This window comes from Spea bombifrons, chromosome 5 (assembly GCF_027358695.1).
Source record: "Spea bombifrons isolate aSpeBom1 chromosome 5, aSpeBom1.2.pri, whole genome shotgun sequence".
In the NCBI taxonomy this organism is placed as follows: Eukaryota; Metazoa; Chordata; class Amphibia; order Anura; family Pelobatidae; genus Spea; species Spea bombifrons.
In genome coordinates, this window is record NC_071091.1 from 14562075 (window position 1) to 14575008 (window position 12934).

The 12934-nt window shown below is 40.9% G+C and overlaps 1 protein-coding gene across 6 annotated transcripts in view; it reads right to left on the minus strand.

Annotated features, from left to right (window-relative positions):
- ADAM22 (ADAM metallopeptidase domain 22) overlaps positions 1–12934 on the minus strand; it is a 65952-nt gene that overhangs the window by 50066 nt on the left and 2952 nt on the right. For all 6 annotated transcript variants that reach the window (XM_053466226.1, XM_053466225.1, XM_053466227.1 and 3 more), the window contains exon 3: positions 8280–8356. In XM_053466226.1, coding sequence (XP_053322201.1) covers positions 8280–8356 — 77 coding nt within the window. The remainder of the gene's footprint in view (positions 1–8279; positions 8357–12934) is intronic.

Sequence of the window (12934 nt, forward strand, 5' to 3'; positions counted from 1 at the left end):
ATGCTTGTATCAGATACTGCCCGGGGAAGTCTCTGGTAGTGGCAGACACATTGAGTAGAGCTTATCTAAAAGAAGGTTCCATGGAGGGCTCTGTGGAGCACCAGATTGAAACTATAAACATGCTCCAATATCTACCCATCTCAAACAGGAGACTGGTCGCTATACAACAAAGCACGGATAAAGACAGGTCTTTACAAGCAGTGAAGCAAATTGTTTTAAGGGGATGGCCTCATGCAAAGGAGCAGGTACCCCTGGAAGCATTGCCATTTTACCACATACGTGATGAACTGAGTGTACAGGATGGTATTCTATTCAAAGGTGAGCGAGTAGTTATTCCATCAGATCTTCGAGCGGATATTATGTCTCGGATACATTCTTCACATTTTGGTGTGGAAGGATGTCTACGGAGAGCCAGGGAGAGTGTTTACTGGCCAGGAATGAATGCACAGTTGAAAGAATATATTGACCAATGTGACATATGTCGATCATTTGATACTAGACAACAGAAAGAGACATTAATTCCTCATGAGATCCCAACTAGACCGTGGGAAAAGCTTGGCATTGATTTGTTCACATTTAATGGAAAGGAATATTTAATATCAGTGGATTATGACTCTAACTTCTGGGAGATAGACCATCTGCATGATACAAGATCTACTACAGTAATACGAAAATTGAAGGCCCATTTTGCCAGATATGGAATCCCAGATACTGTATGTTCCGATAATGGACCCCAGTTTATAGCAACAGAGTTTAAAGACTTCAGTAAAGATTGGGATTTTGAACATGTTACCTCGTCACCAGGATATCCTCAGAGCAATGGGAAAGTGGAGTCTGCAGTAAAGACAGCCAAGAGACTATTGCAAAAGGCTATGTCATCCGGAAACGATCCTTACCTAGCATTGTTAGATCATCGAAACACGCCAACACAAGGCCTGGAGTGTAGTCCTGCGCAAAGACTGATGGGTCGAAGAACCAAATCATTACTCCCGATGAGAGGGAGTCTATTACGACAGGATCATGTGATGAATGGACGGCACCAAAACCTATGCAGGAATCAGCGTGCATTGCAAGCTGCTCAATACAACAGGGGAGCCAAAGACCTGCAGCCTCTAAATGTTGGTGAACATGTGTGGGTACAGCCTCCAACAAACCAAGGAAAAGAGTGGCGTAAAGCATGCCTACGAGCTCCTGTAGGAATCAGGTCATATGAAGTGGTGACGGAGTCAGGACAAGTTCTGAGAAGAAATAGGAGGCATCTAAGAGGTACTGGACGCTACATGCCTCAAAGAACCCAAGAAGAATCTCACTTCGAGAATACAAATCTGCCGTCATTGGAAAATAGCCCAGCAGAAGTTCGAGAAGAAACAAACATTGAGATATCAGACACAGATGTGCTACAGGGTGACAACAGAACCATGCCTGAACAACCACAGGAATCTAGAAACAACCAAACTAAAAGTGGGAGATCTATCCGAAAACCAACATATCTAAATGATTATGTAGACTAATGCTCAGCACCACCAGAAGAGAGGAATTCATATTCCTTCTGGAATGGAACTATAAAGAGATCAACTTTCCCAAAAGGGAAAAGATGTATCAATATGTATGGAACCAAAGAGAGGGTTTGGTTCCAGGGGGGAAGTTTAATATGTGTTGCACTGCAGTTAACCAGGATGTAGTTAAGGGGATGAGACACATGTGCACTGAGTAGAAGTTGGAGTTGAAGTTTATACAGTATGTTTTAAGAAGATCTGTTAATAAAATCATTAAACACTGCAGCTGGAGTCTGACAGCACTGTTAATGCACAGTAACATTGAAACAAATGTAACATGCAACAGCACATCGGAAACTGATAAGAGACACATTTAAAAATTTCCCTCTATATACTACAAGAAAAAAAAAATAAAAAAATCATACTTTAAATCATAGCCGACGTCTTTCATAGACTAATGTGCATTAGTTAGAAACATCGCAACCAAGGAATAGAGCTTTCCTTGCAGGTTAAACAAGTGAAAACTAATCATATAATAATAAATTAATCTCCCTATACTGGCAATTAGTAAATCTATTTAACAATATAAACGATACAATCATTTTCAGAGGTACATGGATGGTACTTTTTTTGAGAAAATAAATATATTCCAGTGAGCCTCAATGATAACATATTGGAAAGGTGCAGGAGTTCCCTAATCAAAAAAGTACGAAGGAGAGGTGGAAGGATCAAAAGCAGGAAGGAGAGGTAGAAGGATCAAAAGCAGGAAGGAGAGATAGAAGGATCAAACGTAGGAAGGAGAGGTAGAAGGATCAAACGTAGGAAGGATAGGTAGAAGGATCTCCCGCTCGTTTTAGGAAGCCTTCTGCACATGCTCTGTATCACTCTCAATGAAATCAATGGGAGTAAGGCCAGTTATTTGTATAATTTAGTAAGCATTTATGATATTGGCTGCTGCCACTTGCATTGTCCCCAACAGGAGCAAATGTGAGACAAGCATGTCCCTTCAGACCTTTGCTTCAGCGCTCCCTAGCACTGCGTGCCGGCGATTAATTCTGAGCACCACGTCATGATGTCAAATCCTGGCGCTCAGCACTGCGCACCGCAAGGGACCACTGAAGCAGAGGTTTGGAGAAACAGAACTTGTGCTCCCACCACAGGATTGAACAAGGAAAAAGGAGACATGAGAAAGCAAATGATGAGGAGAGACAAAGAGAAAGGAATGAGATCATTACAAAGATGTGCAGAAATGGGGGAGATAGGGATTGATGAAGAAGAGAGATAAAGAAATATGGGAGGGGTAATGAGGCTGCATGGGCAAGTGTGAGCTAGTAAGTTTGTGTGTAAGTGCAAGCGTGATTGTGCATGTGTATGTACACTATTGTTCAAAAGTTTGGGGTCACCTAGAAATATCCCCATGTTTAAAAAGAAGAGCAAATTGTGTCTATTAAAATAACAAAATGGATCAAAAACACAGCACAGATGTTGTTAATGTTCTAAATGACTATTGTAGCTGGAAATGGCTAAGTGACCCATTTGAATGGAAGCGTAAATGTGTAAGGGTAGCATTTGTAAGTGCAGTGTATGTGTATATGTATATGTGTGTATTTATACATACTATTCCTGTTTTGGGTCTAAAGGAACTAAAATGATTCACTCTAACACATGTTTAGCCCAGGGGCACTATTTAGTATTGTGTAAAATACTAATAATAATGTGTCTTTGAGATGGTGTGGTTTAAATGTATGTTAGTATGTGAGATAATCTGCACCATAATAACTGGGCAGAGCTAAATTACGGTAATTATGGGCAGAATTAAAAGCTAATTAAAGGCAGAAAAGCCAGTGTTCACCTATTGCCGTTCACTCACATAGGCCCATAACTTGCTGGATTTCTGATTATTGATCAGCGCTGCAGATCCCCGCTCGGCACTCATGACAAGTCAAGGGATTTCCTGCTCCGCGCTGGAATCAGCAATATGTTAATGATAACATTTTGCCGTGTAAGTAAGGCGGATACTTCACTAAAGCAATGCGTGCATAGTGACAATTACCCATAGGGTATCTTAACCCCCTGCTTGCCAATCAACTCAAATACTACACATGGTAAAAAACGGTGCCATTATAAACACTAGCATGAAATAATAAAATAATACCTTTTTATTGGACTAACGTTCAATTTTAAGGACAAGCTTTGGACAGTATCAACCTCCCTTTATCAAGTCAAAAGCAATAGTAACCACAAAACATCTAAGTAATCTGGGCAGCGGGCTTTCCTTTGTGGTCGCTTTGATCATTTGCTTTTTTATGCAGCCAAATGCGGGATCTTCCATAGTTACGTAGCTTAGGATAGCAACAAATTCAGGCCGATGAAACTACTAACGTTAATCTCTTTTGTACCTGACCCTAAGGGGTTATTTTTTTGGTTTCATCGGTTTAAGTTCAGGTTTAAGGTGGTAGGTGCTTAGTTACTGAGAAATGTGCTACACATGGTTATGGTTAGGTAAGGGTTAAAGAAGAAAAAAGTGTAAGAAAAAAGTGAATTAGGCAAGTTAATTAATATATTTTTGCTGTGTACAATTTACATTCATAACTTTTTCCACTATTTTAAAAATTGTATTCATAAAAAAATAAAAGTAGGTACATTAATGGACAGAGGGAAGGGATTGCCCTGGTCCTGAAAGGGTTAAGAGTGAAAGCCCTTATTGCCCTGGGGGGAAAGAAACTATGTAATTTGTGTGGATACCTTATAACCAGCCTTGGTACTAAAGGCGTTAAACAGTTGTCTTCCTATTTTTCTCTTAATAGAATCATTTCCTTGTATTGAGAGTTTCCTGTGAATTACAGAGATAGAGTATTTTTGTATATTTTAGAGCCGATTTGAACATGTTTTAAGAAATTTGATGATCAATGATTTGTGGAGGAAGCAGACAGGACACTGGAAAAAATATTTTACATCAAAATCAATTTGTCTAAATGAAGCTGGATATTCACTAGTCATCGTGTATACATGTGCGTAGGAACAAAGAGAGGAGGCTGACTAAACCCAATTCTGCATCAAATAGTGCTGTCCACAGGGCCAGACTGGTGATGGTGGGGCGGCCTGGCACTTTAAGGTCGCGGCAACATGATGACATCATTTCGACTGACAGCTGACAGATTTCTGAGACCGCACGCTACGTTTTTAAGTTCACATAGGGCACGGCCAGGCGTATCCAGGCTGGAGTGGCAGATCGGATGAGTGTGTGGCCCTCTAGGACAGCTCCCCCACCGTCCAGGCACTTTAAGGCCAGCGGCTGCTAAATGACATACGTGTGGCCTCACATTAAAACACCATATCAGACACGTGAGCGGCAGCAAAGGTAAGAGACCAGCCCAACTATGCTGACACCACGTCTGAGAAGCCTAAAAAACATATATATATATATATATATACATATATATATATATATATATATATATATATGGCTCGATCGAACATAATAAAGCCAATGGTTTATGTAAAGGTCTTCGGAAATGCTTAATAGGTTAACCTGTGAGCAGAAGAAAAGCCAGGTATTCCGCCTTTGCTTTTTTTACATGTTCCCGGGAGCATTTGCGTTCGCATTAGACAAGCTGTTTGGCTGATATTAGGTTGTATACAAAGCCAATTTACCTACTAAGAAAACGTCTGTTAGGTCCTTTAAATTCCAGAATTAGTTGGGGATGCTGATTCTTTAAGGTAGACTTGTGACCTGGCAAACATAGAATACCACCAGGCCTCTGTTTTACATAAAGGGGATAGATATATCACAAAAAACATTATCGAATACAGAACTGACACACATCCAATATTAGTGTTACTAAAAATTGTATTTAATGCTCCATTTTTAAGATGCAAATTTATAGTTTTTAGTAGACTTGTGCATTCGTAATCGGGCGAACATGAAAACGAACACGTTTTTTGTTGTTCAGCCCGAATACCGAAGAAATGAACATGGCGGCGGCGAAGCATATACGAAGACGAAGACACACAACACGAAGAATCTTTGTGCTCGTCTTAGTTTACTAATCTCCCTGGTCCCTTTCCCATCTAGCCTACCTTTTCTAGATGGAGGGGCAGGGAATGAGTTGGTAAGGGAATATGTATGAATGTAATGTCAGTATGTGTGTTAGAATGAGAATGTATGTATATGTGTGTATTAACAGGAATGTGTATATGTAAGTGTATGTGAGCAGTAATGTATATGTGTAAGTGTTTGTGTTAGCATGAATGTGTAACTGTCTGTGTGTTAGCATAGATGTGTATATGTGTATGTGTGCTGGCATGGATGTGTAAGTGTATGAGCATAAATATGTATATGTAAGAGTGTGTGTGTTAGCATGAGTGTGTATGAGTGATTGTATGTTAGTCTAACTATATGTAAGCATGTGTATGTGTGTAACTGTGAGTGTGCAAGTTTGTGTGTACATAATGTGTGTGTCACTGCATATGGGGGGTACAAGGGGCCAATGGGACCATTTGGCTTTACTTGCCCCGCAGGCTAGAAGGTGCCAGCCCTCTCCTGCATATGTACATGCTATAGAAGCAGTGATCTTAACTTTCTGTTCTCACAAATAGCATGACCATGCCTTACCATTGATGGATTTATCCTCATTTTAATTGTTGGAATGTCCTCTTCTGCTGGTCTATGTTCAAGCAGTCTGTAAATTTAAGGATAGGCCTGGCCATTTGCCACTGCCCAATAGCGCCCCCCGCTGACCTTTAATGCTGCTCCTACAATGCAATGCTTTAGTATGGGGCTGCTTGTGTGGCATGCTACTGCATGCATGTGATTCATCAGCCGTTGACCTTAAAGTGCCAGGGCTCATTTTCTTCTCCAGTCCATTTGTGGTGGGGGAGGAGAATGGAGGTCATTTCAGGACAGAAAATTGATTGATATGCTAATTCTGGCACTATTTCACACAAATCTCAGGTTTCCTCTAACCAAATACGATTGACCAAAAACCCATGCTATAGATACGTTTAATAAATGCAACTAGTAATGCTAAAAGGTACAGTAGTGAACAATGACACATTCTGGTTACGCACAGCAAACAATATGGCGTTATTTCAAAGTGGTGACATTTGTAAGCTTATGAGAGTGCCAGAACAATTATAGTGCAGTATTTCTATTATTAATGAGACAGCCAAAAATCAACAAATTTGTATTTTCATGTTTCCCCCCATAGTTCAGTATTATCAGCAAATGGATCCATGGCCACTTAGCCCGTGTAATTATGAGAAACCGTACATGAAGCAGTTTGTTTATTGCTGTATTTCTGGCAGCATTCTATTAATAATAAATGAAAACTCATCTGTGATTTTGCCTTCTCGCTGTAAAAGAGGTTAGCTTTTACATTCCGCTGCTGGAAGATTTGCCGCAGAGCTGAAATGATGGTGGGGGGCACTGGAATTATTTTCCAGCAGTTTTTTTAAAATGGAAATTAAAAACATATTTAGGCTTCTGAGACTATATGCCAGTTGGCTTGAGGGCCTTATGTGTGATTGTTCTAGGACAAGCTCAGTGGGCAAATGTTTCCCTGACCCTTTTACGTGTACTACTGAAGGATACCTTGTCAGAGAAAAAGGTCTGTTTATGAATGAACGTGTCTTTAAAAAACCCAAGGTTAATATGAATACTCATTAATGTATCTGAAGGGCCAAATGGGCCATTCCCAGGCTGCAGTCACTGGTGTGACGTGCCGAGACAGAGGGAAAGACAAAAAAAGTGGAGAGGTTCTGTTCATTAATATTAAAATTGGATATTACATTATCCCCTAATAATTTTGATCAGAAATTCTAAATATAATTGTTAAGATGTAACACTTTGCTAATAAGTTCCCAGTCCACTAAAAAAATATCCACTGAATCCTGATGGGGAGTAAGATGACTGCCGGCATTTTTCGGTTCTTAATATTGTAACCCATCAGGCTGCATGGTCACAATGTGATTGGGAGACCCTCCGCTCTATCACCACTTAACTCTCCTCCAATGTACAGGACTGAGAACTCCCGTTACTGTTAATATCACAAATGAGTCTGGTGGATGTTATGTCTGGAGGCTCCTTGCTGATCCAGATCTCTATGTTTGTCGGTTGGGACCATAAGACCCAGATTATTATATTATATCTTGGGTTTTCAAGATAACGAAGTGCATATCAGTCACTGGTACAGAAAATGCACAAATCTTTGCTCGGTAAGCAGAAACTCTGAGAATTAGACCTCGGGATTCACAATACTGATTTACAAAGTCTGTCTCCCTAAATGTCATGTCTATACGGTATATGCACTTATCCTATATCCATCAGTCTGTGTTCTCTGAGAGAGTTAGGGCACTGGGTTGACTCGTTAAAACCCTTGACTCTCTGTACACTCAGACCAGTGGATAGCGGCGGAGCAGAGACTTCCCACGACACAGATCTCAAGATGAAGAATTTATATCATACAGGTAAATGAGAAAGAAAGGAAGAGGAAAGTAGCGCTATAGAGGAACAGAACTCTCAGGGCATGATGGCCCCTGCATTTAACACCCTGTTAGCATTCTTAGAAACACAACATATTACCCCAGATCCTCTCTTTATAAAATGTGCTCTGTATTCATGGTTGGAATATTCCCCAATTGAAAGCTAAACTCTTACGTAAAGGTATTCTCATTAGCAACATGCAAACATCCAGCTATTGTTCTGAGAGGCATCAACCTGTAAGTCAAGGTCGGGACGGTACTTCTGGATATACTTCACAGGCAAAGCGGTTTAATACTCACTGATTCAGTTCTACATCCAGAATAAATGAAGATCCAAAGGCATCAATTTGAAAGCTGGCCTGCGCAACATGGGTGGACTGCAAAGGGAAAAAGAAATATAATTGTCATTAATAATTAGAAATAGTTTGTAATAACATATTCATAGTGGGCATTGTATTATATGTCTTATCTGTCTTCTTTAGAAAAAATTGTAAATTCACATAAACTTTTGGGACTCTAGAGGTCTCTTCCCCAGATTAGTGGTCGACATTGATATAAATAACAAAAAGCATCAGAGTGTATGGATTTTTTTGGGTGTACTTCCCTGAAAAGTATAAGCACACAATCACAGAAGTGTCATTCTAAGAGAAGACACATTATTATTAATATGTATTGAATTATATGGCACCGTCATAGTTCACAGTGCTGAAATTGGGGGTTATGTGTAAAACATGACCATTCCATTGGTTGCTATGGTGATAGGACCACTTTTGACACCAGAATTACTTTTAATCCTGATTGCTGTGAAAGTTCACGTCTCCTTTCAACATAGTGATTCCTACCATGACCATCAACTACTCTGCTGGATTCCCCCAACACTGGAAAGCCATTGGAGATAATTCTCCTTCTCGGCTTCTGCTGACGACGTCATCTGCTCCAATGGTAGGTGTGTTGAAGCCAGTGATTGCTGACTAATAAATGCCAACCTCATGGGAGCTTTCTGAGAGACCGTGCAGCTGTCTACAGGCTCCAATCAGACCCATACAAGAGGAAGCATCCGTTAACCTTGGCGATCAAGCACTATTGATTGCTCCAGTCCCCACAGGAGCTTATCCATGCACAACTTAAGGGTCTCCTGGTCATTAACTAGAAACATGTAAGATGAAGATGTTGAAGGAAGACACAGTGGGAGGAAGTAGCATCCTTAAAAAGAAACAACATGCCATGCCTTTTCAGCATATATTAAAACCGTATGTTAGCGGCGCAGAAGTCTCCGAGAATGATGTCCCACTTAACATATTCAGCATGCAGTACGGTTACAGATCAGGAGTAGAGTATATGACAGAATCCCAGGAAATGCCGGAATGTGCACAGTCAGCTTCAGCGATTGAGGAATAAGTTGACTACTTCTAAGAAACCTTACAACGTACGGAATGTAGAGGGACAACGTACGGAATGTAGAGGGACAATGTACCGAATGTAGAGGGACAACGTACCGAATGTAGAGGGACACCATCATGCTCAGCTGGAAAGTCTGATTTACGTACCCACAAGGGCCCTTCTTTAAGGGAGACAATCTATCAATGGGTCCCAAATGCTGGGGCTGTATTTAGTCACACTTCTTTGATCATTTCAAATATTAGGAGGTATGAGATGAGCTTAATTTAAAGGTACCGGTATACTCCAGCCATTGAAGTGCATATGACAGCTGAGCATTACCTGAAAACTAGGGGAGCCCTTTCCTGCCAACGACTGGCCGCTTTAAGAAGCTAAAATTGGTGTGAAATGCGTTGTGGGTCATTATTTTTCTCCTCTTTTACGTAAAAGACATGTTAAAGTACTTATTTCTATGTATATGTACTTGGATTTGATGGGACACTAAACTGTCTTATGTTACATTGACCAGATACCTGAAATTGGCCTCTACCCGATTTCTCTTGAAATTACAGATTCTGTGTAAGAAAACACTGCTATGTGCAGCTCATCCCCGTCCTTTCATAGATGGAGACAATTAATAATAGATGTTTAGACTGCATCAATGAGGTTTTACGAAACTATTATTAGCTGGTAACTATAAATAGGTGAGTAAATGTGAAAAGTAGAAGAACTAGTGTTATGCTCCGATGGTTTTCGGGAAATGCCCGATTGATTGTTGCGTGGATGGCAGTTGTGCAGCATACAAATGAACTGCTTTAAATGGGGTAATTAATATTCACAAGACACATCAGTACACTGTTTGAGCAAACTTAGGAGGCTGTAGTAGTTTGCTACGGATGGAGAGAACTGGGCGATAATAAGGATTTAATATAAGTCCTGATTTATTTCCCCTAGATATAGGATTTGTTTCACTGCCCATTGTGTTTAGATTCTAAGCAGCATTTCCATGGGAAACATTCCAAGAGGACATTCCAACACTCCATGAGATGTGGAAATGAAGATGGACAACAGCAGGAATGTGCAAACTCTTAAGGCTTAACTGGGTTTAGCAGTGAACTTAGTCATGGCACGGTATATTCCAATAGTACGTTAGTCTGTAAAACAGATTTAGTTGCCGATATCAGGTAAAAAACTGTTGCAGAAATTTGGCTTTCCCTGGAATTAGGCACAAGGGGCAGTGGGGACCATGGGCCGGTTGGGAGGTCCTCTGATCACCTCTGACCAGCCCAGGGAACTCTGTTCTCATTTTGTACAACATTTCTCTACAGAGTAAACTAAAACTGCTAATTAAAACAGAGGTTCCAAGGTTTCCGTCATTCCGGAACTGAAGCCAGATAAGGGAGCTTTAATTTTTTCACATCTCCAAAAATATAACATATTATAAAATAAAGTAAGAAAGAGTCTATTGCAAATTTTTCAACATCCCTTCATGATGTCACACCTGATCATATTAATATAATATATACTATAACACTTAAGCTTATTCTAAACTAAGTTACTGTCAGCCATTGCACTTCAAGACACTTCCATGTTGTTTGGGGGCTGCAGTCCTCTCTCCAGCAGTGTGCGAGCGCCTGCGCAGCCTGTGACGGACCACATGAGCCCATATAACATGGAGGGAAAGGAAAGGGAGGTGGAGAGAGGGAAAAAGAGCACTCTCTGTGACCTTAAGCTCTCCCACTCTTCCTACCTGGGATGGTCACTGGGAGAGAGGAGCCGGCTCTGCGCTGGGTTAATCAGGTAATATCCATATCTGCTGTAGAGCGTCTCCTCTCGTCTGGTGTCTGAACGTCTCATTAACGCAGAGCTCACAGGCTGCGCAGGTTATGACAGAAGTGGAGCAGCTCAGACTACTACCAAACAACAAAGTCTACCACAAAATGGGGGCTTAAGGACCCTACCGCTCTGGGGCCCTTGGGACAGTAGCAGGAAAGCACTCTCATTGAAACCAATGGGAATGCTCTTCGTGCATGCACACAGAGGTCACAACATTCAGCTAAGCCAGCGCCGGAGCAGACTGGCGGTAGGTATATCATGAGCCGAAAACATCTCCCGCACAGAAAATATCTGGGTAGCAGGCAGAGGAGAAACTGTGTATGGGGAATCCCACAAACATTAAAAGGGCTATCATATGTGTTAACGTGCATATGATGGTTGGAGTGGAAGCTTTTTATTGATGAAGTTTGACTGGCGCCTTTTCTACACATGATAATAAATCTGGTTGGTAAAAGAGAAAAAGGTGCATCTCAAAGCATTTCACATTTCAGTGTAACTTAATAAACTAAAAATAAAAGGGAGACTAGCTGGTACAATTTTGCAAATAGGCAGCTATGGAAATATTTTTCACACAGACTGCTTAAATGTTATATACTGTAGTATATATATTATAATTAACTTCACATTCATGTGTTTTACAATCCTTTTTTGAATATATGTATTGTGAAAGCTTTATAAAAATAAAATATGATAATAAATTGGTCACTGTCTCATAGAATACTTTTTTCAATAAAGCCTTACACCAATCAAGGGCAACATGACATATAATGATACAGCTGGCTGAAAAGGATAGAACAAAGTAACCCATGTATATGTCACACCCTGGGATGGTGACCTTCCAGAAGATGAGAAATAAAGAGAGGTGCAGGATCATAGACGCTTGTGGCAGCTGGGGTAACTAGGTGATAAAAATCAGCAGTGTGGTTCAGGGATGAAAGGTATCATAGGGATATGGGTGGAAGTACCAAGCCATCAAATCCAAAGGGAAGTACAAGAGTGAAGTCTGGCGAGACAAAGGCTGGGGCAGGTGGCAGTCGGGGACGGTCAAGTATACAGAAGCTCAGGATACCAGCGAGTTACAACAACAAAGAACTCTATCTGCATGTTGGCATCGTGACCACGTGACATACACCGGCTACGTTCATGATCTTCTGCCACTCATGGCGGTGTACAGACCTGAGTGAAGAACACCATCAAGGTATATTTCCTACCTATATTTTCTTTCTCTAGTAAAGCTATTAACTTGACCATTTTTATGCTTAGAGGCCTGTTACCTAAACCTAGCTATAGAAAAACTACAGTACCTGGCCCAGCCTTCCAAGGGCCCGAGCACTGAAAGGGTTAATCGGTTTCAAACATTTTGACTGAGCTGCCCCACATTAAAGAGGGGATATGCCAAAAGTGTGGCCTGTTTGTGGTCCTGGAGCTCTACAACCCTACCTTAATGCCCACTTGTCTTTTTGAGAAAGAGTACCGGGTAGGACGTCATGTCCTGCCACCCAGCACAGAGGACCCATAACACAGAGAGCCGCACATCAATACACCGCTTATCCTCGTCCGTTGTAGTACAGAGAAAAGGAGCAGTAAATTCAGTGGCTCCAATGGCTTAAATCTTATTGCCCCTGCCAGTGTGCTTTACTACGGTGTGACACCCAAGTTATGTATAAAAAAGAATTCTGGTGGAATGACAACTATAACAACCAATCAAACACAGCACCAAAGTCAATTTGGCATACTTAATG